This window comes from Perognathus longimembris, chromosome 3, assembly GCF_023159225.1.
Source record: "Perognathus longimembris pacificus isolate PPM17 chromosome 3, ASM2315922v1, whole genome shotgun sequence".
In the NCBI taxonomy this organism is placed as follows: domain Eukaryota; kingdom Metazoa; phylum Chordata; class Mammalia; order Rodentia; family Heteromyidae; genus Perognathus; species Perognathus longimembris.
This window is the reverse complement of record NC_063163.1, coordinates 83221679-83248262: the sequence shown is the minus strand read 5'-3', so window position 1 is coordinate 83248262 and position 26584 is coordinate 83221679. Positions and strand designations below refer to the sequence as shown.

General features: G+C 45.5%; 1 protein-coding gene across 2 annotated transcripts in view; it reads left to right on the top strand.

The window, feature by feature from the left end:
• Nucleotides 1-525: 525 nt before the first annotated feature.
• Nucleotides 526-26584, top strand: part of Fbxw8 (F-box and WD repeat domain containing 8) — an 87025-nt gene continuing 60966 nt past the window's right edge. For both annotated transcript variants that reach the window (XM_048342882.1, XM_048342883.1), the window contains exons 1-2: nt 526-915; nt 13262-13366. In XM_048342882.1, the coding sequence (XP_048198839.1) occupies nt 598-915; nt 13262-13366 (423 nt within the window). In that variant the 5' untranslated portion in view covers nt 526-597. The remainder of the gene's footprint in view (nt 916-13261; nt 13367-26584) is intronic.

Genomic DNA, 26584 nt, shown 5'->3' with positions numbered 1-26584 from the left:
GCCTTATACTTGTCTTTAATCACTAATCAACCCCACTCCCGGCTGCCACAATCACTTTTTATCTGGCTTTACTTTTATTTGTTTAACACCTCCCACAGATTCAAACTTTTGCATTCATTTGCTTACTGTCTCCCCTCTCACTTGCATGTAAAATTTATTTTTTTTTGCAGACTTAAATGCTAAACTCTCAATGCTTGCATTATAGTAGTGGTTTGATGCCAGTTCGTTGAATGAAGAAAAATTACTCAACCTCAACGTTCATCAGTAGACGGGCAAACGATGGTAAATGTTAACAGGCTATCTCACAAAAATAAATAAGAATAAAGAAATAATTTTTTTTTAAAAAGGCTGAGGGGCGGGGCGCGAAGGGGGGCGCGAAGGGGCGTGGCCAGGGAGGGGCTTCGTCTCAGGCAGCGCGAGGGGGCGTGGCCAGGAGTGGCTGCGGCTCGGGCTGCACTAGGGGGCGTGGCCGGCCGCCCGGAACCTGGAAGCAGCGCCTCAGGCGGTTTCCGGCCGCGGCGGACACTTCCTGCGGTGGGACGGTCCCGTGGCACCTGGCGGGGTTGAGGCGGACACGCAGGGCCGGGAGCGACGACGATGGACGACCACAGTTTGGAAGAGTTCCGTCGGCGCTGGCAGGAGGAGCTGGCGCAGGCCCAGGCGCTGAGGAGGCGGCGGCGGCCCGAAGCTGCCGAGCGGCGTCCGCGGCGGCCTGAGGTGGCCCCCGGGCGCGGCGAGCAGGCCTCAGGGTACCTGGCCCTGGCCCAGGGTCTCCTGGAGGGAGCAGGGCGGCCCCCGGCGACAAGAATTAGCCGGGGCGACAGGCAGGACGCGGCCAGCCGTTCGCGCTCCCCTCCGGTTCGCGAGGCCCCAGGGGGCGGGGAGCAGCTGGTGGACCAGCTCATCCGTGACCTGGTGAGTGGCCGCAGGCATCTGCTTTGGCTCGGCCCCCCCCCCCCCCCCTTCGCCTGTGGGGCGAACCCGCCAATGAGTGGGAAAGTCACTTTTTCTGGAAAGTCTGTGTGTGCGTGCAAAGGGTGCCTCTTTGCACCTCTCCCCTCCCCAGTGTTAGCAATGTTCGCGCTCATTTTGGGGGTGTTGCAATGCAGGCTTGTGCGCGTGCTAACTGGGCATTCATTCAGTGAGTAGAGCGATATTCGCCAGGATTCTACAGCGCACAGGACAGACCCACCAAAAATTGTTCTGGAACGTCAATAAGTAGGAGTTGGAGAAATCCTGTTCTGGACAGACATAGACTTCGAAAAGGATGCCCCAGGAAACGAAGAGGAAGGAATTAAGTTTCACTTTTCTGGGTAGATTGTTTGGGTTGTTTTAATTTTCCTAATTCTGAATGTATTAAAAATGAAAATAAGAAAAATAAGGGGGAATATTTGTTAGGCAACTATCTTTAGTATAGGGGTTTTCATCTTTTATGGCAGGGATGGGAAGCTGGAGGCCCTCTCCCCAAGCTTGGGGAGTTAAGACCACCTGTTCCTCCAATCCATGGCTCCCAGGTGAAGAATTGGGAAATGACTGTAGGCTTTCATGATTCTGCTCAAGTTAAGCTCAAAGAAAAAACTTCAGAACTTTCTGGTTTGGACTCAATCTTTGAGAAAAAGTTAGAGAAATTTGCTTCAGGGAATAATGGCTAATTTATGCAGTTTGTAGGTTTGGGATTTATTTATTTATTTATTTATGCATGCATGCATGCATGCATGCATGCATGCATGCCAGTCCTGGGGTTTGAGCCTCCTTGTGCTCAAGGCTAGCACTTTACCTCTTGAGCCACGGCACCGCTTCCAGCTTTTTTGAGTAGTTTATTAGAGATAAGTATCTCACCGGGACTTTTCTGCCTTGGCTGGCTTTGACGCGCCATCCTCAAATCTTAGCCTCATTACAGCCATGAGCCACCGGTGCCTGCTATTTTATTTATTTTTTATGTGGTCCTGGGATTTGAATTCAGGACCACATACTTTCTGTGGTGTCTGCTGACTCTCTACCATTTGAGCCATACCCCTCCTGCCTGGCTTTGTGTGTGTGTGTGTGTGTGTGTGCGCGTGCGTGCGTGCACACCAAAGTGCCTGCCAGTATTGGGACTTGAATGAGGGTCCTCTGTACTGTCGGTTAGAATTTTCACCCAAGGCTGGCACTCGACCATGTGAGCCACAGCTCCACATCCAGACTTTTCTTTTTTGAGGTTACTTGGAGATGAGTCTCACAGATTTTCCCACTCAGACAAGCATCAAACCACTATCCTTAGATCTCAGCCTCCTGAGCAGTGAGTATTACAGATATGAGCTACCAGCATCCAGCTTCTAACCTGGCTTTTTGCTGGTTATTCTGGAGATAGAGATTTGGGACTTTTCTGCTGAGCTGGCTTTGAGCTATGATTCTCTAGATCTCAGCCTCTAGTATTACAAAAGTTGAGTGACGGGTGGCCAGCCTAAACCAACTTTGTGGTCTTAACTGTGTTTCTGGCCTTGTGTTGTGCCTTGACTCTTGTATACCAGTCCAGTGAGTTAGGTTTTATTCTGTCCTTACAAAGAAGATGTTTTCTGTGATTTGCTCAAGATTACCTGGCTGAGAGGATTGGAATTTTTTTCTTTCTTTTTTTTTTTTTAGTAGTACTGGGGTTTGAATCCAGGGCTTTTTGCTTGCTAGGCACGTGTTCTACTGCTGAGCCTTGCACTGGTCATTTTGAGAAAGAGTTTTTCTTTTTTTTTTTCTTGAGTGTACACCTAGAATGTGACCTTATTTTATTCTAGTTGGGATGACAGGCGTATACCACCATGCCCAGTTGCTTCTCTGAAATGGAGTCGAACTATTATTGTTTTTAACCAGGACTAAAACTTTGATCCTCCTGATGTCAGCCTCCCAAGTAGTTTGAAGTACAGTCTTCTTGATCTCCATCTACTGAATAGTTGGAATTACGTTTAAGAGCCACTGTGCCTAGGCAGATTAATGTGTTTTGAACTCTTTCTTTAACCAGGTGAATCTTTTTTTTTTTTGGCCAGTCCTGGGCCTTGGACTCAGGGCCTGAGCACTGTCCCTGGCTTCCTTTTGCTCAAGGATAGCACTCTGCCACTTGAGACACAGCGCCACTTCTGGCCATTTTCTGTATATGTGGTGCTGGGGAATCGAACCCAGGGCCTCATGTATACGAGGCAAGCTCTCTTGCCACTAGGCCATATCCCCAGCCCTAGGTGAATCTTGAGTTGGCCTTACTTGAGCTTTGTTGAAATACAAAACTGCTGAGACAGTTGCCAGGAGAGGGGGGTTCCAAGCCTGATGAATGACCTCCTCAGGCTTTCTGAGATAAGTTCTCTATTATGTACTTTATTCAAGACCTTAAGTCCTGATTTGCAAAGCCCAGAGAGAAAATAGTGGTATAAGTCTTGTGACATAAAAAAAAGGTTGGGACCTGCACGTGGGAAGAGCTGGGAGACATCAGAATCTATTTTCATTTGTGGTTAGGGAAAGCCCACCTCCTGGAGGGGGGTGTGTCTTTGAGAGCTACTACATCCTTGACTTCAAGTTTACCATGAGCAACAACCCATCTTCAGGAACCTCTACTTAAAAAAAAGAAAAAAAAATTGTCAAGGTGATGTACAGAGGGGTTACAGTTACATACTTAAGGTGGCAAATGCAATTCTTTTTTTTTTTTTTTGCCAGTCCTGGGCCTTGAACTCAGGGCCTGAGCACTGCCCCTGGCTTCTTTTTGCTCAAGGCTAGCACTCTACCACTGGAGCCACAACACCACTTCTGGCTTTTTTTTTTTAATATATATGTGGTGTTGAGGAATCGAACCCAGAGCTTCATGTATGCAAGGGAAGCACTTTACCAATAAGCCACATTCCCAGCTCCGTGAATGTGAACACATTTCTTGTCATATTTGTTACCCACTTCCTCATTTTTCTCGTCTTCCCCCTCCCTTGCTTTCATCATTTTTTTTAACCTTCCCAATGATGAACCTAGTCATTCTAGTCTACAATGCTTATTAACTCTGAATATTAACAATAAAACAGTTCCTTCCAGGTTGGGTGATATGTACATTTTTTTCCTTTTGCTTAGTGTTATGTGTTCTTTTTCTCTCATTTCTATCTTCCCCCCTCCCCCCCCGAGTTGCTTAGTTTGCTTTCATCAATGTCCATTGCAGCTGTTGGGCCCCCTCTACTGTATTTTTTTTTCCAACCCACTTTCTACTCATTCTTTGCCCTCCTCCCAGCTTCCCTCAGATGAGGCACCTCCACTTTTAAACATGCTTACCCCTCATCAATCACACTGCTGTAAATAAAGCATTAGTAATTCACTATGTGCTCACTTGCTGTTGCCTTGGTGCTGTTTTAAGGGCTTAGACACATCTTAAGTTTCCCCAGCAACCCTCCCTAATGGTCATTTCCCCCCTCTTGGTAGCTGAGCATTGTGAAAGTAGCCTTTTTTTTTTTTTTTGCCAGTCCTGGGGCTTGAACTCAGGGCCTGAGCACTGTACCTGGCTTCTTTTTGCTCAAGGCTAGAACTCTACCACTTGAGCCACAGCACCTACTACCAGCTTTTTCTGGGTATGTGGTGCTGAGGAATAGAACCTAGGGCTTTATGCATCTTAGGCGAGCACTCTACCACCAAGCCACATTCCCAGCCCAGTAGCTTGGTTTTTAAGGCACTGATAACAAACCTACCCAGTATCTCTCATCTGAGCAATGATGGTAATGTTTATTGATAAAGCTAGGATTTCTATGTTAGTGTGGGGAACCCCACAGTTCACAAGGATCAGACAGGTGACATAAATGAGTGAAGTAGAGAAGTATTGCATGTCCTGTCCTTTCTGTCCGAGCTCATCATCTAGTGGTTTGTGGGGCAACTTTTCCAGATTGATGTTTTGTTTTTAAACTTGTGCTTGAGGGGGCTGGGAATATGGCCTAGTGGTAAGCTGGGAATATGGCCTAGTGGTAAGAAGCCTTGGGTTCAATTCCTCAGCACCAAATATATAGAAAAGGCCAGAAGTGGCGCTGTGGCTCAAGTGGCAGAGTGCTATCCTTGAGCAAAAAGCAGCCAGGGACAGTGTTCAGGTCCTGAGTCCAAGCACCAGGACTGGCAAAAAAAAATAAAAAATAAATAAATAAAGTGGCTTGATTATAAGGCCTCATATACTTACTGAGGTGCTCTACCACTTGAGACACACCTTTGGTTTTAAACCATATTTTTGCTGATTAATTGGAGATCAGAGTCAGATTTGTCTGCAGGCTCAGGCTTGAACTTCATCCTCAGATCTCTGCCTCCTGAGGAGTTAGGATTACAGCCCATGAGCTGTGAATTTCTGTGTAGAGCAGTGTGAGATTCATCTCCAGGAAATACACTACATTGTATTTATTCATACTGCTATTGATAGATGTTACTGATAGCCAGGTTGTAGGTAAACAGTTTGCAGCTACTGGGAACAGTTCTGCTGTGAGCATTTCTTAGTCTTTTTCTTTAATCAAGATGGATTCAAACTCTTGATTGGACACTTTTGCTCATTGGCTGATACTCTACCACTTGAGCCAAACCTCCAACCTCCACAGCATTTCACAGATTTTTTTTTTTGCTGGTCCTAGGGCTTGAACTCTGGGCCTAGGTGCTGTCCTTAACTCCTTTTGCTCAAGAGTAGTACTCCACTACTTGAGCCACAGCTCCATTTCCAGTTTTATCTGTGATTAATTGGAGAAAGAGTCCTACAGACTTTCCTACTTAGGCTGGCTTTGAACTGTAGTCCTCAGATCTCAGCATCCAGATGTAAGGTCCTCCCCTGGGAGGGCTCCATGCAGATCAGCCCCCCCCCCTTCCTGTTTAAGTCTCTATCCAGCTACCCAGGTAACCAGCATACCTGGAGGCAGTTACCTTCCCCTTCCCTGAGGTCACATCCACCATCTGGCCACACCTCCCCACCCCTGCCCTAGATAAGCCATTGGGTGGGTGGGTGTGACTCTTGCCCAGCACGCACTCATGGGCCTTGGACTTGGCCACAGGCCAGCAGCTCAGCAAAATAAAGTTCTCTTTTAATTATGAAAAAGGATGCGGACTCTCTGTCTACTTCCTGCTGGCAAGGGGCATCGGCATTAGGGGTAAAAGGCGGAAATGTGGCCCACCTGGGAGGAGGCAGCAAGCAGCAGTTGTCCCTTGGTGGTAGGTCCTTAGATGAAGTCTCCAAAAGGTCTCCTGAGGCCGGGGCTGGACAGTAATAAGAAGGAAAAAATATTATTGAAAAGAAAAATTGGGTGCTAAGATGCCTTATCTAGGGCAGGGGTGGGGAGGTGTGGCCAGGTGGATTAGGATGTGACCTCAGGGAAGGGGGAGGTAATTGCCTCCAGGTATGCTGGTTACCCAGGTAGCTGAGTGGAGATTTACACAGGTGGGGGGGCGGCTACATGGAGCCTTCCTAAGGTGAGGACCTTATACCTGAGTAGTTAGGATTCTGGGCATGAGGCACTGGCACCTGGCTGTTTCACACATCTTTGGAGACACTTTTTTTTTCCCTGGGGCATTCACCTACAAGCAGAGTTGCTAGGTCAAAGGTGATACAGATAGCAGGCTTGGTCGGCTGTTTTCCAAAGAGCGTGTTGCACCGGCCTCTCACTTTTGATAGTAATTTGAGAAGGTGGAGTCTTTACCATAAATAAAACGATACCCAGCTGAGATGATTTAAGACAAGTGAATGGAGGATAGTAATAAGATGGGAAATACATACATGGCTGGGCTGTCCACAGCCACTGCTTGTTTCCATGCAGTAGTGTGGGTATCCTGTTGCAAGTTCCTTAGACTTTTTTTCTTACTGGTTTGGTTTGTTGTTTTTGTTTATCCTCGTGCTTGCTAGGCAGAAGCACTACTACTTAGGCCATGCCCCCAAACCTTCTTGTTTTAGTTATTTTTTAGAGTTGAGTTGCCTTTTGCTGGGCAGCTGAACATCAGCATGCCCAGCTGGCACCTTCCAGGTGAAGGTCAGAGCTTTGCTAGGGTGCACAGCTGACATGTGGACCCACAGCTGCCTCTTCCTGGGCTCGGTCTGAAGAGGCTTTTCATGGCAGCACTAGAAGTTCCCTGCTCGTGATGGGAGAGGCAGGTACCTAAACTGGCATTTTGTGCCTCCTCTTTTATCCCTCTCTCCTTAAACCCAGGCTCCTTGGAGATGGCAGATCCCCCAAGTTTCTTTAATATGGGGCTTGTTCCCGTTTTTATTTGTGTAGTGAATTGAATCTAAGCTGCAAAGCAGCAAGTGCCCAATTTAAACTGGCCTTAAAAAAAAAACTCAAGCCAGGATGTTTCACACTATGTAACTGAGTGTCTGGGGTGCTGCTGCTCTTTCTGGGAGCCTCCTCTGAGCCCTATTTCGCTTAATTGATGATGGTCACCACAGATTGTCCCCTCTTGAGGATAACGTGGCCACTATCAACTATGGTCTTCCTGTCAGTTTAGCAGTACCAGGGAAAAAAGCACAGCCTGTGTGCTCAGTTCTGTACAGCTCAAGTCCAGAGCCTGAGAACTTACTGGTTCAGGCTGGGTCCTATGACCAGTTTTGAGCCTATTACTGATTGATACTGGATTTGTATCTAGCCCACTCCTCTTCATTCAGTTTACAGAGCTGAGGAATCAGCAGTAAACATAGTGGACACAGTCCTCAGACAGCCTCCTATTTATTGATTTTTTTCTTAAAAACTAAAAGAATGACACCGAGGCAGGATAGCCCTGTTATGAATCTGAATTCTGGAGTTGGTAGAGCCAGGTCTGTTGCTGATAATTCACTCCTGGTGATGTGAGCTCATGCGGTGGCTTAGCTGAATGAGTTTGCTTCCTCTCAGCTCTCCTTTGTTTATGTTAACCTCCCCCATTCCTCCAGTCCATATTTCTCTCCTACACTAGAACGTTCATATTCTCAGGGTCACTCAGTTTTCACGTTGCTTCTTCTTGAGTGCATCTAGGGGTGATCTGTGGATCACAACAGATTGTCATGCAGGGCAGTCTTTACTGGGAGGTTCTGCTGCTTGAACTGTGCGTGCATTTCACGGTACTTCTGCCAGACACTGTCGTAGGCTCTGAGAATACAGCAGTGAACAAGACAGAACAAAGCAAGTTCTTTTGTCATGGGAAAGAGGAAGCCAGTGGGAGGATAAACAATTGCTAGTTAGTAAGTCCTCTGGAAAAAGGATGTGGAGGGCAGCTATGTTAAGCAATGCTTTCCTACAAAGCCTTTCTGGGAAAGTCCCATTTCATGGAAGACCTAGGGGAGGTAAGGGAGCAAGCTTGCAGATGACAAGGGATGGAGGGGAGGGGATGCAAGGTGTGTGGCCATGGCCAGTGGCCTGTAGTCACATGCTTTTGAGGTCATACAGCCCTTGTGCTCAGAAGGACCCTGTGCTTGCTTTAATGCTGTGTTGTCTTAAAATTCTTGATCATTTCCAACCAAGAGAACCCACATTTCTGTTCCACACTATGCCTCATAAATTAAGTAGCCAGTGCTCATGTGGGATTGTTGGGAGGAGTGTTTTTGTTTGAGCTAGGATGTTGCTGTGTAACCCAGGCTGGCCTAGGATCCACTATGTATCTCAGGCTGGCCTTGAACACTAAACTTTTGATCCTTTAATCTCAGTCTCCCAAGTTCTGGGATATAGGTATTGCCATTTTTTTAAGTTACATTTTTTCTTTATTGTGAAGTACAGAGGGGTTACAGTTTAATATGTAAGGCAGTGAGTACATTTCTTATTTAATTTGTTACCCACTCACTCATTTTTCCCTCGCCTTCCCCCAGGTATTGCCATTTTGTACTGCTTGTTTGGGATTTATTTTGTAGGGGTGGTACTGGGATTAAATGTAATCTTCACACTTACTCGGATGGTAACTCTAGCACTTGAGCCATACCTTCAGCCTTATAGTTTGCTGGTTATTCTGGAGATTTCTCATGGGCTTTTCTAACTGGGCTGACTTCAAACTGTGATCCTCCAGATTTCAGTCTCCTGAGTGGCTAGGATTACAAACTTGACCCACTGGCACCTGGCTTTGTTTGGATTTTTGGCCAAACAAATCCACACCATGTGTACTACTACTCTGTGACATGAAGCTTCTGACGGGGGCCTACTTCCCTTCCCTTCTACCTTGATGTGTCCTACAGCTATGATCTCAGTCTAGACTAAAAAGGGGCTTGAAAGCGTCACAAGGCCTTCCTTTACTGCCACATGCATCCTCTTGGGATTCCTATAGCCTCACTTATTTTGTTGGTGTGTATTTTCTTCCCTATGCTAGAGTTCTTAAGGTTAACAAGGCCAGTAGGTAGTGAATGAGAATGAATCTCAAGGTTGGAAACCTCTAACTTGTTTTTATTTGTTCATTTTTTTTAAAAAAAGGATTCATTCAGGTGCTGGTGGATTACATGCCTGTTATCCTAGATACTAGGGAGGCTGAGATATGAGGATCATGGTTCAAAGCCAGCCCAGGTAGGAGTATCTGTGAGATTCGTAACTCTGAATAGGCACCAAAAAAGCTGAAAGTAGGAGCTGTAGCTTAAGTGGCAGAGGCTAGCCTTGAACACAAAAGCTCTGGGACAGAGCCCAGGCCCTGAGTTTAAGCCCCAGGCAGGACCAACACAAAAACAGAAAGCAAAAAAAGATCCATCAAATCCTATAGACATTTGCTGTGTATCTCCCTGTGCAGGGCACTGGGCTTGTCCAGTCATGTCATAGGAATAATTATTGAATACCTTTGTTCTTCCTCATAGCCAGGCATAGGGATTAGGTTCAGCATTAAGAGATAAATGGGCTTTTTGTGGACTGCTCAGGAGCTTAACCTCTCTTTATAACATTGTTTCTTTGGAGACATGATTTCCAGGTTCTAAATAGCTGCCTTACTAATGAACTGTGGAATGCCTTAGGGGACTATCTATACTGCTCCTTGTAGTCTCTGGTATTTATTCTGTTTTATACAGGATGACTTATCTCTGTAAAAGATTGAGCTCTTTAAATGTAGGGGCCATTTCTTATACATTTGCTAACAGCACCTCCCCTCCCCCAGCACAGGGATTGACCTGACTTCAGATAGTGCTTTGCACCAAAGTATCTTATTTAAGAAATGAACGGCATGCTTACTGTAAGAAACAGGAGACTGAGAAGACCGGAGAGGACAGAAGGCGTGCCCCCCCAACCTCAGCTCAGGTCCCCCCCCCAGGTTTATATGTGGTATACTTGTGGCCTTCCTGTTTTCCTTGTGTGTGTGTGTAGAATACATATTTTCAGGCAAAATGGGAGCTTATTTTACGAGTGTTGCACACCTTGTCCCCCCAGCCAGTTTATTGTCTTCTTGAAGACACAGGTGAAAGTGGAGCTGTGGATGGTTCTGGCAGAGATAGTGTATGCTGCTCTGCTCGGCTTTTGTGCTGGGTCAGCTGAGATAACTAGAGAGAGCAGAAAGCAGTGTCCTCTTCATCTCAGGAGGAGAAGGAACCTGGCTGCAGATTGTCTTACCTGACTGGTCTGCTCTCTCAGAGCGCACTGAGAGCCTTTAGCCTTGCTGGCCCTGGAGATAAACAGTTGGAAACAAAACCTTCAAGTCAGTTTCTTCACTTTGTACTGATTTGGCTCTGAGTAATTATCCCTTCTTCTGTTAAACAAAGAAGACAGATTAAATTTCTCGCAGTGAGGCACAAGCCCAATCCATTTACAGAATTAGGCTTACATTAGCACATAGGAGTGCAAATCTGCCTCCCTGGGGACGGATCTCTTTGCAATTTCACTCAGCATTCTTGGAGTAAGTCCAGTGGACTTTGGGAAAATTTAGTATTCGCTGACCTTAAATTAACAAAGTAACATGACCCTTTTGTGTGTTTTCTATCTACTCAAGATTTAGGGTTGTGGTTCTCGGATTTTAATGTGTGAGAGGAACCCATGAGGCAGAGATTCTGAAGCCTGCCTTGGGGTTTTGAGACAGAAGGTCTGGGTAGGGCCCTGGACATCTGAAATCTCCAAGGACACGCATCACCAAGAAAGGACAGAGAACTAGAATTTGAGCCAGTGTCAAGACATTTATGTTAGTAATATACCCATTTTCTAGGGTGGTTATACTGTGTCTGCTGACAGATGAAGGAGATCAGATTACTTAGCCTGGTGGCTGGGCTGGTAAGGTGCCTGGGACAGTAAGGTGCCAGGTCTGGGTTTGGCATTTGGAATCTTTGCTTCATGCTGTACCAGGAGATGATGGCAGTTAGATCAAGGACTACACGGAAGTCAGGCAGGCATGCCCGTGCGCACACACACACACACGCACACGCACACGCACACGCACGCACGCACAGGGTTGGACAGAGCTGGAGGCACTGGTCACCAGGAGGAGGATGGAGAATAGGCTGCCAGCAGCAGGGTGAGTTTTCTGCCCCGGAATAAACCAGAGGTAATCTCTTGTTGATTGTAAGTCACATTAAGTCTACAACCCAATTCATTGTGTCCTAGGAGGGACCGCCTGAAGAAGGCAGATCCAGGTGAGTGCCTAAAAGAGAATGCAGCATGAGTGTGGACTCTTTCTGCTTTGGTCACGTGAGGAGAACAACATTTATCTTGTTCCGTTACCAAGTGGGGAAAGTCAGCCTTTCCACTTCATCATAGTGACAGTTATCCAAAAGAGCGGGTGGGAACGTGTCTAGGGCTCTATCGGTAGTCTCCCCATCCCGTGTGTGCTGTCCCTAACTTGCTAGGCACCCTCCAGTGTACTGATGCTGGATGCAGGAAGACAGCCTGTTGTGGGTGGAGACCAGGCTTGACATCAGATCAATGGCTTCCCATTGTTTTTCTAGGCATGGACCCCTGTGCCTTCCAATTACCCTTGCAGATCTTTTCCTGTTTTTTCTGTATGGCTAACATCACTGTCCTGATGTAACATTCTGTTCCTTCTGTGCCCACAGGGCCGGGTCTTAGTCTCCCCCACCAACCCCTCCTTCCCCCCACCTCCCACCCCACCTCCGGGAGCGTTTTTGACCCTCATGCTCACTCTACTTTGTTTTTGCAGTTGAACACCATATTTTCTTCTGCTTCAGATTCTGTTATCCCGGAGACTCCTAGATGAACAGAAACCTGATTCCCAAACAGTCCTTCCCCTGAGTCTTGCTTGGAAGGGTCCAAGTCAGACCTCACACTCCTCATAATGCGGAGACTCTTCTGATTGAGACTGTAGCCTCAAAATGCATACAACTGTTACAAACTGTTTTGAGTGGTGAATTAACAATTTGCTGCAACAATAAGCTTCTGATGTAAGCCAGAGCTTACTAAAATTGAATTTTATTCAGCAGGTTCTGTCGGGTTAGAGCACAGCTTTCTCTCACTTAGCAGAAGTGCAACCAGCAACCTTTGGTGGGTGAACCTGGGAAAGGTAGAGGGTCACATGTGCACACTTGGCCATTTGCTGTGGCACACTTGTGTTCCTTTGTGCTACTGGATTGGCACGGCAGCCTTCTCTGTCCATGAAAGCCCGTTACCTCATCTCTGATTGCTTCCCAGCTCTGCACGGATGAATGTCACAGGAGAAGAGCAGCTTTGTTTGAGCTGCCTCACCAGGGTGGACCTGCGTAAGCCCCTAGAGCATCCAGAAAGAAAGCGTTCGCTATCCAGAACAGCGGCCACCTGTTTACTTCTTGGGCATGCCACTGCCTTCTCCTTTCCCCATGAAAACAAATGCTTTAGTGACCAGGGCAACAGCCCTGGGGAGAGGGACTCCCTGCCCCCCTATCTCCAGGCTCACTTTCTTGGCTGGTTGTGAAGGGGAGAGGCTTTTCCCAGACCTCTTTCCCGGGAAGCACCCCAGGACATTTGCTACTCCTTTACTGAACTCTGTGGGAAATGGTCCTGTGGAGCTCACAGGTGAATGTGAGGAGGACAAGTCAGAGAATTGAGAGAGGCTGGCAAGTTGGCAAAGTAGAGAATACTTCTTCTAGGGGTGAGACCCTCGCTTGTCACCACCTAAGGATAGCACTTGTATTTTTTGTGTGTGTGTGTGAGTCCTGCTGCTTGAACTCGGTCTGTGGTCTGTCCTTCTCTGTGCTCAAGGCTAGCACGCTACCACTTGAGCCACAGCGCCATTTCTAGCTTTTTGTGTGTATGTGGTACTGAAGAATCAAAACCAGGGCTTCATGCATGCTAGGCAAGCACTCTACCATTAAGCCACATTCCCAGCCCCAACACTTGTAATTTAAAGGACCTGAAAGGAGTTGTTTTCATATCTTGGAACTGTTGGCTGATTGCTTTTTTTTTCTCCTCAGAATGAAATGGATGATGTGCCCTTCTTTGACATCCAACTGCCTTACGAATTGGCGATCAATATATTTCAGTATCTGGACAGGAGAGAGCTGGGAAGGTGTGCACAGGTAAGCTGTTATTACAGATTTTCATAAGTGTGACTAAAGCATAGGAAGCTCCATTTTATAGAATTAGACTTCACATAACAACTTCACAGAAAGAAAGAGGGAGGAAGGAGGAAGGGAGGAGGGAAGACAGAAGGGAGAAGGTAAGCTGACCTTAAAGATTCTGCTCTACATGGCCACTTGGTCTTTATGTGACTCAAGAGCTCTCTCCTCCCTGCAGCCTGAGTGATGGCTGACAGTCCTGGGTGGATATTGTGTTCACAGTTCACATTGTTGTTATGGTGGCAGCCGAGGGTCAGTCCAGGGACAGCATGGTGAAGTCATGTTTTAGGTAGGTAGTTCAGAATATCCTTTAAACACCATCATTGCACTCAGTGAGCATTGCACTGTGTGAGAACTGAGACCCGCCAAGGGACTTGCAGAGCAGTGTCATGAGTCTCATGTCACTGTCTCATGGGCAGATGCCCGTGGCATGGAAAACTAGGAGATAGCATCTCAGCCTCACTTCATTGTGTGCAGGCCTGGGGTTCCTGACCTGCATATACAGAGCCAGGAAGAGTACATTGGGCCTCCAGTCCCATTTCTGACTTTGGTGGCTTTGGCCATACCCAGAGAAAGCAAGGGTCTGTGCTGTTTTTTTTTAAAATTCATTTTATGGGCTGGGAATGTGGCCTAGTGGTAGAGTGCTTGCCTTGCATACATGAAGCCTTGGGTTCGATTCCCCAGCACCACATATATAGAAAAAGCCAGAAGTGGCGCTGTGGCTTTAGAGCTAGAGTGGTAGCCTTGAGCAAACCTGCATCATGTGAGCCCCGCCAAATCCATGCGCCAAGCCTAACTAAAGTGATAGGTTGGTTCAAACAGTTGCTATGAGGCAAGCTGTAACTCCATTGGCCACCTGAGAGTGATCTGGCATGCTCTGTAAGTGTTGTAACCTCATTGGCTACCTGCATGTGGCAAGCTTGACCATGTAGTGTTTGCCTTTATAACCCGACCCCGAGTGTGGCCCGGGGTGCGCAGTCCTAGCTCCCGTGTCTGGGCTGTGGCCCTGGCCGGTCAGTATACTTTTTACTTGGAGGATTTTTTTTTTTTTTGCCAGTCCTGGGCTTTGGACTCAGGGCCTGAGCACTGTCCCTGGCTTCTTTTTGCTCAAGGTTAGCACTCTGCCACTTGAGTCACAGCACCACTTCTGGCCATTTTCTATATATGTGGTACTGGGGAATCAAACCCAGGGCTTCATGTATACGAGTCAAGCACTCTTGCCACTAGGCCATGTTCCCAGCCCCCCATCTTTTTACTTGAAAAAAAAAAAAAAAGTAGCCAGGGACAGTGCTCAGGCCCCGAGTCCCAACCCCAGGACTGGCAAAAAAAAAAAATAAAAAATAAAAAAAATTCATTTTACTTTTCCAATTGGCAAATGTTACATCGTTTTATTGTGTACTGTATAGTATTTTGAAGTATGCATACTTGTGGACTGGCCCATTGCTATATGTATTATCTCAGATTTTCTTGTGCTGAGAACACTTAAATCTATTCAAGTATATGGTTCATTATTATTCATTGTAGACACTGTTGTATGCTAGACCTCTGTGCTTACTCCTCTTTGCTGACATTTTGTATTCTTTCATCAGTATCTTCCTGACTACTAGCACCACCCAGCCAACCACTCTTCCCTCTCCGCCTCTAGGAGTTCAGCCTTTTTAGATTCCACATGTAAGTGAGATCATGTGGAAACTGTCTTTTTGTGTTTATTTCACACAACATAATGCCTCCTGGCTTTATACACATTGTCACAAATAGCAGGATTTCATTCTTTATTCAGGCTTAGTAGAATTCCATTATGTGCATATATCAACAATCCAATCTTCATATAGAAGTTCTCTATTTTTTGGTGATAGTTTTATTTTTCATGTTAGGAGAAACCTTACAGCTTTCCATAGTGACTTCGCTAAAAGGTATTTCTACTAACAGTGCCTGAGTTCCCTTTCTCCACATGCCCTCTGTCACTCTCACCTTTCTCTGATAGTAGCCATTCTAATAGGTGTGCAGGTGTGAGGTGGTACCTCATTGTGGTTTGACTTTGCATTGCTCTGATGATTAGTGATGTTGAGTGCTTTCTCATGTACCTGTTGGCCATGTACATGTATGTGGTTCTGGCTTCTTTTGAGATACTAAGTCTATTCAGGTCCTTTGCTCAGTTTTTTTACTCAGGTTATTCTCTTGCTGTTGAGTTGCTTTTATATTCTGTATTCCTCATCAGAAATATGGTTTGCAAATATTTTCTCCCATTCTATAGGTTGTCTCTTCATTATCTGCCACTTGAGCCACAGCTCCACTTCTGCCATTTTCTATATATGTGGTGCTGGGGAATTGAACTTCATGTGTACGAGGCAAGCACTCTTGCCACTAGGCCATATCCCCGTTCCCCAGCCCGGCATTTTTGGTGATTAATTGGAAGTAGTCTCTTAAGACTTTGCTGCCATGCTGGCTTTCAGCCACAATCCCCGAGGTCTCAGCATCCTGACTGGCTAGGATTACAGATGTGAGGCTCTGATCCCAGCTTTGCCAGTTTCTGTTGTTGACTTTTCTTTTGTAGTAATAGCCAAAAAATCATTGCCTAGACTAGTGCCATGGAGCTGTCTTCTGTGTTTTCTTCTAATGCATTCACCCTTTCACATCTCACATTTAGTACCTCAGTCTAGTTTGCGTGGAGACTGTCTTTTCCCCATTGTATGTCCTTGGCCTCTTGGTTAAAAAGCAATTGTCTGTAATGGGTTTATTTCTGGGCTCTGTTCAGTTTCATTGGCATATATATATATATATGTATATATATATACACACATATATATATATATGTGCCAGCACCATACTGATTTTGATTACTGTAGCTTTGTAGTATATTTTAAAATGAGGAAGTATGAGGCTTCCAGTAGATTATTATTTTTTTTTCCCCTAAGATAGGGTGGCTGCTATGTAGACCAGCCTGGCCTTCAACTCATGATACTCTTACCCCAGTCTCAGATTCCTGCGATTATGAAATTTCAGGTTTGTGCTACCACACTTGACACCTGCATTGCTTTTATTTTTCAAGATTGCTTTGTTTATTTGTCCAAAAAGAAATGTACTGATTACTTGACTTATGTGATTGTAACCCCTCTGTAAATCACCTTTATAATAATAATTTTTTAAAGGTTGCTTCCTTTATTCAGGTTTTTTGTGGTTGAGTAATTCTTCTTTCTTCCTGTCTCCTACCTTTCCCTCCCCTCCCTTCCCTCTATGTCTCTTTTCTTGCAGTGTTAGGGATTGAAGCCAGGCCTTTGCACATGCTCAGGGCCTGAGCACCCAGTCTTCAGACTTTTGCTAAGGATTATATATTGCATCTGTTGAATGTTTTTGGATGTGGACCTTTTCCTAGCACAGCAATCTTTCAGGCTCTATGTATGGATCATTCTCCATGGATCTGTGTCTGCCTCAGTTTGTTTACCAGTGTCTGTGGCTGTCATCTTGCAGACCTATAACCTCCTTGGTAGAATTGATTCTTCCTATTTTGTTTTTTTTTGTAGCTATCATGAATGGGATTGTTTCTTTTTTTAGATAGTTCATTGTCAAAGTAAGTAGCTTTTGTATGTTGATGTTTTTTGTATTCTCCAGCTTTATTGAATTTGTTTATTTTAACGGCTTTTAGAGTCTTTAAGCCTTCCTTTTATAAGAATATGTCATTTACGGGGCTGAGAATATGGCCTGGTGGTAGAGTGCTTGCCTCATATATGTGAAGCCCTGGGCTGGATTCCTCAGCACCACCTATATGGAAAAAGCCAGAAGTGGCACTGTGGTTCAAACGGTAGAGTGCTAGCCTTGAGCAAAAAGAAGCCAGGGACAGTGCTCAGGCCCTGAGTTTAAGCTCCATGACTGGCAAAAACAAAACAAAACAAAAGAATATGTTATTTGCAGACAGGAACAGTATAATGACTTTCTAATTTTTTTTTTTTTTTTGCCAGTCCTGGGCCTTGGACTCAGAGCCTGAGCACTGTCCCTGGCTTCTTTTTGCTCAAGGCTAGCACTCTACCACTTGAGCCATAACACCACTTCTGGCTTTTTCTGCTTATGTGGTGCTGAGGAATCGAACCCAGGGTTTCATGCATGCTAGGCAAGCACTCTACCACTAAGCCACATTCCCAGCCCTGCCTTTCTAATTTTTGAGACAGGATCTCACTATGTAGACCAGGCTGGCCTTGAACTTGAGATCTTCCTGCCTCCTCAGTTCCCAAGTGTGGAGATTACAGAGATGTGCCACCATACCTGCTTTTCCTTCTTTCTTTTGCCAAGTTATTCAAGGTAGGACTTCCCATATTAGGATGAATAAAAATGGCAAGTATAAACATCCTTTTTCCTAATCTTAGAGGAAAAGCCTTCCACTTTATACCATTGCCCATGATGTTAGTTGTGGATGTGTCACATAGGTGTGGTTGTGTCACATGACCTTGATTGTTGTGAGGTGTATACTTGTTATACCTAATTAAGAGTTTTTATCATAAAAGCTGTTGGATTTGGTCAAGTGTTTTTTTCTGTTTGTCATCCATTCTGTGGATGTGTGTCAATTTAGAGAGCTGCATTGTTTTTGCACAAGCATGTATACTTAGTGATCATTTGGCTTTTGATGGACAGCTGTGTTGCCAAGAAGCCACTGGAATTTCTATTTTTATAAATCAATTTGTTGGGTTGTTTAGCATTTATACCCTAGGATTCTTCAATGTGCTTTATACAAGCTTGTACATTTTCCAGAGAAAAGGTCGAGTAAAATTAAGTGGTAAGAGAACCCCACATCCTAAGGATGCGAAGTTCAAAATATTTTCTTTCAGGTCCAAGATGGGGACTCCACATCAGTACCTGCCACTTTCGCTCATTTTGCTCAGTGGTCTATAGGCTGAGTCATCCCTCTAATCTCCTTTTTTTCAGATCTGATGAAGTTCAAAATATTAAGGTGATATAGCTGGGTATGATGGTGCGTGCTTGCACCATGAAGTCAATGTAGGCAAAAAGTTAGCCAGAATCCATATTAACAAAGTTAAGCTGGTTGTAGTTGTACACACCTGTAAAACCATATGTATGCGGATCTGTAGTACAGTGGGAGGATCATGGTTCAAAGCCAGCCCAGGCAAAATGCATGAGACTCTGAAAAACCACCTAAAGCAAAAAGGACTTGGAATGTGGCTTGAGTGGTTAGAGCACCTTCCTAACAATTTTGAGACCTCTGGTTTAATCTCTGTACCACAAAACAAAACAAAATAAACTAAGGTAGTTTTATAGATGTAGAAACTAGCCAGATTTAGATTCTAGAACTTGCTGTCTCTGGTAGTTTAGTGAAATCACACACACTGAAGATAAGTTGGAGGGTTTCCAGAGTTACAGTATTTTTTAAGAAGCATTTTGCTGTTTTTCTGGCTGGGAATGTGGCCTAGTGGTAGAGTGCTTGCCTTGCATGCATGAAGCCCTGTGTTCGATTCCTCAGCACCACATAAACAGAAAAAGCCGGAAGTGGCACTATGGCTCAAGGTAGAGTGCCAGCCTTGAGCAAAAAGAAGCCAAGGACAGTGCTCAGGCCCTGAATCCTAAGCTCCAGGACTGGCAAAAAGAAAACAAACAGTTTTTCTACTTAAATGTGAGTTTGAAAACAAGACTTTTTGTATTCTTTCCCTTGTGTGTATGTTAGTTCTGGGGCTTGAACTTGGGGCCTGGGTGATTTCCCTAAGCTTTTTCACTCTACCACCTGAGACACAGCTCCACTTCTGGCTTTTTTTTGGTGCTTAATTGGAGATAAAAGTCTCATGAACTTTCCTGCCCAGGCTGGCTTCAAACTGTGAATGTCAGATCTCAGCCTTCTGAGTATATATGATTACAGAAGTGATCCACTTCACTCATTTTTTTTGGTATTCTTGATTGTCACGATACTACTTGAGTGGAGATGTTGGCGAATGTTATTTGATGAGAGTGTATGTCTCTAGGAAATGATGAAATTACTTAAAAGCTCAGGCTCCTTTCATAAAGTGTGAGCTGTGCGCAGAGCCGAGCGGTCACATTAAGTATGAGCACCTGTATTGTCCTTCTCCTTGCAAGTCTGATGTGTTGTATTCTAACTTTACACATTGGCCTTGCTCCCAAGAGTTGAAAATGAGAGTGCAGCTAAATGAGTCCAACTCCTGGACTTGAGCCCAGTGCTGTCAGTCCAAGTCTTGGCACCAGGTCTGATAGCTCGCTGCTTTACACAAAGTCAGCATTAGACGATAAAATCTTCATTCTTGATACCGAGCTGCTGGTGAAGGAACCATTTCTTTTAGCATTGCTTTCTGCTCCTCTGCTTTGTAGAGAGGCATGTGGCTTTCACATCTGCTGCTGCGTTTCTCATCCAAAGAGTTTATCAGGAAGAGATAGCGTCTAGTGGAAGACGAGATCCCCCTCTTGGTACAATGGGGCTACGTTGCAGCATAGATCGGTTATTCTGGGGAGATTATTCTGCAGGTGTGAACGCTTGAATTTGCAACACAGTAGTCCAATTGTCCACCAGAATCCTTTCCTCTTTCGCAAGTTGGACTTATTTTTGTGGTTGCTTACCCCTAGTTTTTAGAGCAAACGTAAGAATAGATATAACTATTTTTAAACAGTGTCCCTTTAAGGTCCAGTGACCAAATTGGCTGGGACTTATGAAGCCACAGTTTTATAGGGCTTTTACATGAAGATGACAGTGGATGGGCCAGTTGTCTGTAGAACTGGCTCTCTTTCCTCAATCGTTAAACTAAACAAGGAAGCCATAAATATAAGTAGCATTTTCATTTGTTTCTTGTGGTGTGTTATTGTTGAAAGGAAAAAGTCCTTCAGCTGTGTAGAATGAACTGCATTATGATTTTGTTTTAGTGGGGCTCCCTCTGTCTCCCTGTGTCTCGTTTTCTCCTTTAATCTAGGCACCTTGGGGTTTTAGTGAGACGGAGCCAGTTGTGTGGATTTGGCATTGTGAACTACATGTGTGTCCTTGGAGAAAACCTGTTTTCTTGATCTTTATGCCAAACTGCTAACTGACTAGCAGTAAGGAGCCCTTGCTGAGGAAGCCTTTCGAGATTTAATTATGCTACTAGCTCTGCTAGAAAATGGAATTTTCTTTGACTTTGCATCTTTCCACATCTACTGTCTGCTTAGGCTTTAGGTCTCCTCTGCTTAGGTTTTAGGCACCTTTGTGCTTTTACAGTCAGAAACCTACTACAAGTTGGTGACCCCTGTAGTTCCTTGTTTCAGGAGCTGATCCTTCTGGGATTTAGTGTCAGGATGGCAGGGGTGGGGGTGGGCTTGTTTTGTCGGGAATGATGGAAAACAGTGGCCATCCTTAGCAAAGTTATTTGCTAGACCGTTCCCTGAATGGGAGAAAAAAAAAGAAAAGAAAAAAAGGAAAAAGACACCAATAAGGAAAAAGAGGAAGAGATGCAGGATTCTGGTAAAACTAGTAAACAAGAAGTGAAAGTAGATGATAGCAAAATAAAGCCTATAGATTAGGTAATGATAGCTCAAAAATTGAGGAGCAGGCTGGGTGCCAGTGGCTCACGTATAATCCTGGTGATTCAGGAGGCTGAGATCTCAGGATCGTGCTTCAAAGCCAGCCTAGGCAAGAAAGGCTGTAAGACTCTTATCCCCAATTAATAGAGAAAAAGCCCCAAGTGGTACTGTGGCTCAAGTGGTAGAGTGCTTGCCTTGAGCAAAAAGGAGCTCAGGGACAGTGCCTTAGCCCAGCGTTTTAGATCTAGGACCAGCAAAAATAAATAGAAAATGGAGGAACATGTGACCTCATGCTTTACCAGATGTCTATACTAGAGAATCTAGAATCTGTGTTCGAGGCTTAAACTGTATGATCTTATGAAGAGTTTGAAAGCCAGGAATTCATCTCCAGGTGAGGCTGAGTTGGTGGTCGTGGTGTGCAGACCTGTGTTTTCTGGAGGTCTCCGTAGCTCTTAACTCCCACCCTGGCTCCAGACTTGTTTCAGGAAGCTGCTGGGGAGACTGTGTGCCTGCCTGGGACCCAGCACCCTCCAAGGTCTTTGCTCTTCTCCGGCACCTGTCCCGGCTGCCTTCTGGAAGCAAGGGCTTCAGGGAAGGCAAGGCAGCTCTGGAACGACCCAGAGTAGAGGGAATGACAAAGGTGAGGTCTTGAAAATCACTGGATGGAGTGCAGTGAGAGAGTGCAGCTCCCCAGGCTGTTCACTTTACTTTTGTACGTGTGTAGTTTCCCACAATTAAAAAATTAAAGAAGATGACAAAAGGCCTTTAAAAAAGAAAGAGCCTCCTGAGGGCAGTTTATGTCAGGAGTTGCCTTTTTTTTTTTTTTTTGGCCAGTCCTGGGCCTTGGACTCAGGGCCTGAGCACTGTCCCTGGCTTCTTTTTGCTCAAGGCTAGCACTCTGCCACTTGAGCCACAGCGCCACTTCTGGCCGTTTTCTGTATATGTGGTGCTGGGGAATTGAACCCAGGGCCTCATGTATACGAGGCAAGCTCTCTTGCCACTAGGCCATATCCCCAGCAGGAATTGCCTTTTTTTTTAAGTTGAATTTATTCTTCATCTCCTTGACTACTTCCAGGGCTTTCTGTATGCGCAGGGTCATGCCAGGTAGCAGGTATAGTAGTGGCCCACCCCGATGGAACCCAGCTTCCTAAAGGGCCCCCTCATCCAGGGGACACATGTAAGATGGGACCAGGGAAGATTTCGCAGAGAAGGAGGCCTTTGAGCAAGGGCAAAGGGGGAGGGAACAAGCTGGCAGGCTGGCAGAGGCTCACCCACTGGAACACTTGGCCTGTGGAGTGTGCAAGGCACCAGGAAGGTCAGAGAGGCTTGGCCATTCATGGCAAGGTGCCTCGCAGCCTCCCTCCTACGGTCATGCCCTAATGTGATTTCTGGGCCCTGTGCGTACATGGTCATCACAGTTAAAGGTATCGGGATGGTTATCCTGGCAGCCCAGTGCCATTAGTTACAAGGCAGGAAGTGGAGAGAAGATTATGGCTGAAGTTGGAGGAAGGGGCTACAAGCCAAGGAATGTTTATGGCTTCTAGAAGCTGGGAAAAAAAATAAAGGAAACAAACATATTTTCCAGAAGCCTTTGGAAAGAATGCATTCTTGTCAACATCTATATTTTGGACTCTGGCCTCCAGGTCTATACAAGAGAAAGTTTGTGTTTTAAGCCACTGAGGTAGTTCGTTAGGACAGCCACACTGACATTGGAAGCCTTGGGGGTGTTTGGAACAGAGGAACACAGAGGCCTCCTTTCATTTTAAGATGGGTCACTTTGGCTGCTGTGTGGAGAATGTGCTGTATGGGACAAGGATGGCAGCACAAGGATGGGACAAGGAGAGCGGATGGAAGACTCTTAAAGTCATCCAGGGGAGAAAACACGTTGGCTGGATCACGGCTGACCCAGTAGATTTGAGCAGAGTTGGGACTGGTGATGTGAGGAAAGAGAAAGACATGAACCAACCGGATCTCCAGGATGTGAGGCCTGAGCAGCTGGAAGGTTGTGGTTGTCCTTTACTGATGAGAAAACCATGTGCTGAGCAAGTTTGGGAGGAATACCTGTAGTTGCTTGTGAGGCCAGCAGCACATGGACAGTGTTTGAGAACAAGTGTTCAAAAAAAGGCAATGATCAAAGCTGTCACACGTGGCTGTTTGTCGTGTAGAGCATGACTGAGAAAGGAATGGTGGGTTTGGCCATGTGGATGTCATTCGAGACCTCAGCTAGAATCAAGCATTGTGGTTGGGGCAAAGCTACTTGTTTCAAGACAGGTAGGAAGCACTTGTGACATAGCTTTGTCTGTGGCATGTCCTCAGCAAGTAGGCTTGGTGTGTGAATGCACAAGCAGACAGAACCTGTGTTTTTCCCATTGTGATCCTCACTACTAACCCTAATCCAGGCAGAGCTAATAAAGCTGAGCTTTGAGCCAAGAGTGCCTTTTTTTTTTTTTTTAATGTGGCAATTCACAGTGGTGCTATAAAGCAAAATACTGGAGACACTTTTATTAGCGAATTCTTGCAGCTGAGGCTCACTCGGTGGGGCTTTTCTTTTACTGAGCAGGCCATTCCAATTTTGGTGTATTAGAGACAATAAGACCTTTGGAAAATTTAGGCTTGTAACTTTTTAGATCTAATACAAGTCAATAAATCAAAACAATTAGAAAAATTTGCTTGTGAAAGTTCCTTGTTGATTTTCTTTCTTCAGACTTAAAGGCTGTCAGTTTCTAAAAAGAAAGCATAGTACGCTAAAGGAATTGGTGGGCATTTCCGTGTGTGTGTGTGTGTATGTATGTGCGTGTGTGTGTGCGTGCGTGCATGCGTGCAAGCTGCTTCTGGGACTTAAATTCAGGACCTGGATGTTGTTCCTGAGTTCTTGTGCTCAAATCTATTACTCTATCACTTGAGCCATAACTCTGCTTCCAGCTTTTTGGTGGTTCCTCAGAGGTAAGAGTTTCATGGACTTTGCTGCCTGGGCTGGCTTTGAACTAGGATCCTCAGATCTCAGCTTCCTGAGTGAGTAGCTGGGATTATAGGCTTGAGCTACTGGTGCCCGGGTGGGCCATTTCTGTTTTAATACCTAGTTGTACCTAGGTACAACCTTGATCCCTTTTGGAAAGTAATTCTCATTTCTGCCTTTATAAATCCTCATATTTTTTGGCTTACTATCCAGGACTTAAACTTTATTGTAAATGTTGATTTTTTGCAGAGTAAACTCCTAGACCTGGGTGACATGGGCAATATATCAACTGTTTACTTCTGTTTTTCATCCCTCGGAACAAACGTCTGTTTGTGTTAGTAAAGAGACTTGGCATTTTTCTTGGAGCTCATATACAGTCTGCTTGTGGCTTCCAAAGTGTAGAAGGTCTGAGGTAGTTGTGGCTTCCTGATATCCTCTCTTGATTTTCTCTGTTTTTCCAGGTGGCCACAAATTGTTGGGTTTAGTTCCTGTGACAACTCATGCAGTAAGTTTTTGTGGCTGGGATCCTCCAGTTTGTAATCACTGAGCACTGATTTGGATGCTCTGAGGTGCTGCTGATCCAGAGGCTCCTTCTGGGGGAAGTAAGAAGCCTACAAAGTAGCTCATTTTTGTAGTACAGAATTTAAAAGGTCCCTTTTTGACTCCCGTCTTGTGTTCCAACCTGATGTAACAGCAGGGGCAAGCCTTTAACCTCTAGTTCCCCATGTGTGGTAGCATCCCTGAGCTGTTGCATCCCTGGCCCTCTTGAGCACTCAGAGGTGGCAGGTGGAGATGGGCATAGATGAGAATTGCTGGCCCTAGTGCCTAGCTCATGCCTTGACTGATGGAAGCAGAATAGATCAGTAGCCAAGTAAGTGTGGAAAATACACTTTCTTCTATTCTACCCCTGTCTCAGTAGCACATGTGAATTTATCACAAGCTCTGAGACGTTCTGCAGCAAAGAACCCTGCCTTAGTTTCACTTAGACTGATGTTTTCTAAAACACACTTGACTGTGGAGCCATTCGCTTACTAAAGTTTTAGGGCGTGCTGGTCATGTCATGAAATGACTGCATTTACATGATTTCTTTGCTACGCTGAGTCTTGTTCAGTAGTTATATTTCAGGCCTTGATAAATTTGCTGTGTGATTTTTACACAAAAAGGCTCACGTATCCCAGGGATCAGGGTGCAGATACCCCATTTGGTTGGTGTCTTTTGTCTTGGAGAACCCGTGTGTTTCTGTGTTACTCCTTCTCTTATACCTCACTTCATCCCGAGTTCCAGGAGTCTGCTAGGACTGTTTGAATTGTGGCTACTCCATCACAACGGATGTTGCTGTGCTTTGTGATTGCCTAATGTGCAGATCGCTCTGGCACAGACAGATGGACAGACACCACCAGGGTGTCATGGGTGGGCTCAGCTGTGGACCAGACATGCCAAGAATAAAACCACGGTGTTCTGTGTAGTCAAAACTGGGCTCCCGAGTTATAGAGTCATTATCCCATTGTTTATTGCCTGACCACTTGTGATTAGATGAGGGTTTGTTCTCGTGCCCTTATGGCTAATATTGAGGAGTGAGGGAAGACGGTGCGGTTAGTGGATTTGTAACTGATGCTGCGGCCATGCCGGGTGGGCTGCTTAATGGACCTATGTCAGCCATGGGGGTCTCCAGTGGTTTCCCACAGGGCTCTGTGCTCAGCCTCAGCCTCATCTCAGCTCCCCGCCCACCTCTCCTTTTTTAAATAATTCAGACCATAATTTGCCAATGACCTATGCGCGGGGGATGCAGCTAGTGATTAGAGGACAGAGTTGGGATTCAGAGATCATCTGGAGAGACAGGCAGTGAGATGGTATTTAAGATGGAGTTAAAGTTTAGAAACTTGAAACAGGTATTTTAAAAAAAGGACCATGTAAATAAATTAGGACTTAAAAAAAAACAAACAGAAGAAAAATAATGAAAACAGCTGAAAAATAATGAATGCCAGTGCAGGCCTACTGATGGAGGGAGAAGGTGACAGTGAGGCTCACAGCCTGACCACCTGTGATCACCAGCATGGATGGCAGGTACACGGACACCTGTAATATTTGCTGTACCCTTCTCTCTGCTTAACCAAACTCTGGGAGCTGTAGTGCCGCTAGTTGAGTGGCTATGGGGAGTGTCCACATGTGAAGCAGCTCACGTGTCTGAGAAGCTCAGTGGCAGAAACTTCACTCGTTTGTATGAGGCTCTGAGTTCCCTGCATGGCACCACACATACACACACACACACACACACACACACATGCACGCACGCACACATGCACACACACACTTACGTCTGATAAGATCCTTCTATTCATGGCTGTTGACAGGTCACATGTGGGTCTCAGAGCTCAGTTGTGACCCTTTCATTTGAAAAGGACCTCTGTGATATTAGGGTGCACTTAGAATGATGAGTGCTAGCAACTGAAGGAAGTGCATAGTGTATAGGACTCATTGTTGACCAGATGACAGGGGAAGTGATGGTGGTCTTCCAGGGGAAGCACGGATAACTCCTCTTTAGAAGGGAATGGTCAGGGCCTGGATGGAAGTGGCTTGGCGCAGTGAGAAGTGCATTTTTGCTGATTTGGAAGGTCAGCGCTGCTGGAAGCATTCCAAGCTTGTGAGACTTGCTCCGGGCAGGGCAGTTGCAATGAAGGCATGTACCTCTTGGATCTCTGAAGGCCCTCTGAGTTCTGCAGTGCCAA